Source organism: Tamandua tetradactyla, chromosome 5 (genome assembly GCF_023851605.1).
Source record: "Tamandua tetradactyla isolate mTamTet1 chromosome 5, mTamTet1.pri, whole genome shotgun sequence".
NCBI classification, from domain to species: Eukaryota; Metazoa; Chordata; class Mammalia; order Pilosa; family Myrmecophagidae; genus Tamandua; species Tamandua tetradactyla.
Genome location: NC_135331.1, coordinates 172,195,126 through 172,197,339, shown reverse-complemented (window position 1 = coordinate 172,197,339; position 2,214 = coordinate 172,195,126). Strand labels below are relative to the sequence as shown.

Sequence of the window (2,214 nt, the reverse complement as noted above, 5' to 3'; positions counted from 1 at the left end):
ATGAGATAAGTACCTTGCGAGCTGTAAAGTGTTTTATACAATGAATTCTTATCATTGCATATTATCAACAGAACAGCAAAGCTGTACCATATGATTCAGTAATGTTAGACTTCTTTTGCCCTTTTGCCCCCTACTTCCTGGAAAACCCTTACCTGTCTGTCCCATTACAATTTCCATTTTATTTGTCTGTGCAACTTTTCCTCACTTGTTTTACCCCATCTGGATCATGCAACTAATTTTTTTATTGTTTTACCCAACATTGATCACTTCTGCCCATTTGTACATTGTAGGTTAGCACTTGACTAAATATTGCCCTGTGTTATACAAAAGGCTCTTTGGCCATAATGGTAGATTCTCCAATAATTTTGTAAACTCTCACCAACTTTATTACTATTCTGCAGATATGCATGTGGACTTACAGTAGTACTGGGGCACAAGTTTTTTGTAAACAGATAAGTCTGTCTACAAATTTGACTTATGTGTCAGGACAGAACATTGCAAGTTAAGTTTGGCTAACTGATTTCAAATCCCATGTAATGACCTCCCCAGGTAATGACACCTCTTCTTGCATGATATGCTAAATAACTTTTCTCCTTGTTTAAACATATTCTTAGTCACCTTATTTCTATCTCTAGGACCTTGAATCTTTTAATTTATTCAACTACAATGGATTTGAATAAAAATAAGCCTTTCAGGGTGTGTAAGCAAACAAACTGTAATAATTAGAAAGATATTCGTGAGTGGGAAGTTGCTTAAATAAAGAGATAGAGAAGAATGTCTGCCCCTATTACTTTTTCTTCAAAGTTATGCTATAGAATTAGATTGGGGAGGGTGGGGTCTTCAAGTATCAAAAATCACTCATTCCAGCCCTGGTCCCTGGCCCCTCAGCGACATGGCGTGCAGGGCGACGCTGAAGCGGCCTATGGAGTTCGAGGCGGCGCTGCTGAGCCCCGGCTCCCCGAAGCGGCGGCGCTGCGCCCCTCTGCCTGGGTCCGCTCCGGGCCTTAGGCCCCCGGACGCGGAGCCGCTTCCGCCGCTTCCGCCGCTTCAGACACAGATTTCACCGCCGACTCTACAGCAGCACGTCCCGCCTGGTAGCAAGCGACGCCTTCCAACTCCGGAGCAAATTTTTCAGAGTATTGAACAAGAATATAGTCGTTACCAGAGGTGGAGACATTTAGAAGTTGTTCTTAATCAGAGTGAAGCTTGTACTTCAGAAAGTCAACCTCACTCCTCAGCACTCACAGCACCTAATTCTCCAGGTTCCTCCTGGATGAAGAAAGACCAGCCCACCTTTTCTCTCCGTGAAGTTGGCATAATATGTGAGCGTCTCTTAAAAGACTATGAAGATAAAATTCGGGAGGAGTATGAGCAAATCCTCAATACCAAACTAGCAGAACAATATGAATCTTTTGTGAAATTCACACATGATCAGATTATGCGACGATATGGGACAAGGCCAACAAGCTATGTGTCCTGAAGGTTTCCTATATATATGAGTACCAGGTTTGACCTCAAGAGATGGCTGCTGTACACTTTTTGCAACTGGTTTGATATCACATTTCAGCTCCAACTTTGCATCCTGAGAGCACTTAATCGTTTCTGCAGGTCCATTTTATACAACTTGAAAGACCTTGAAACTTTCTGGTTGCCACAAGCATATCTTTCTTTCCTGCTCATCCAATAAACAGCTGTGCCCTACTGTGATAGATTTTCCAAACAAAAAACCTGGAGCAGCAGTTTAGCAAAATATGCCTTCAGTGGCACTCAACAAATGGAGTTTCCCCAAGTATAGCTCTGTAAGAAGTGTGTGTGTGAGAGTGTGTGTATATGTGTGTATGTATATTTTAAGTTATTATTTGTATTGTGCAAATTTTTTGATCTTGGGGATTCTGGCTGTGAATCTGATGCACGACAATTATGGTTAAAAAACATTTGCTTGGTCTACAGAAGATCATTAATGTTTTGTGACCATATAGCTGTAACAGTGGATTGTTTATGTGTAGGTATTATTGTTAAACACAGGGACTGTTTCCAGGCACAGAATATGAATCAAAGTTAGGATGAACATTAGATGTGATTATGATGACATAGCAAAGGTCTGCAATCTAGGTCTACAAATGCATGGTGAGGAATTAGAACAAACTGGAGGATGGGCCATTTGACACATGGACTCTGCCTAGCCGTGTTAGAAAAATACTTTGACTCCAAGCC

The 2,214-nt window shown here is 41.4% G+C and overlaps 1 protein-coding gene across 2 annotated transcripts; it reads left to right on the top strand.

The window, feature by feature from the left end:
* Positions 1-892: 892 nt before the first annotated feature.
* Positions 893-1,707, top strand: LOC143682875 (akirin-1-like). Of its 2 annotated transcripts, XM_077159296.1 has the most exons (2): positions 893-1,262; positions 1,398-1,707. In XM_077159296.1, exons 1-2 carry the CDS (start codon positions 893-895, stop codon positions 1,478-1,480), a joined length of 453 nt encoding a protein of 150 aa, XP_077015411.1. In that variant the 3' UTR covers positions 1,481-1,707. The 2 variants fall into 2 exon arrangements, with proteins under 2 accessions (XP_077015411.1, XP_077015410.1); XM_077159295.1 differs by having other exon boundaries at positions 893-1,707.
* The last annotated feature ends 507 nt before the right edge of the window (positions 1,708-2,214 follow it).

Coding starts and splice junctions, on each gene's coding strand:
- LOC143682875 (XM_077159295.1), top strand. CDS start 893: ATGGCGTGCAGGGCGACGCTGAAGCGGCCTATGGAGTTCGAGGCGGCG.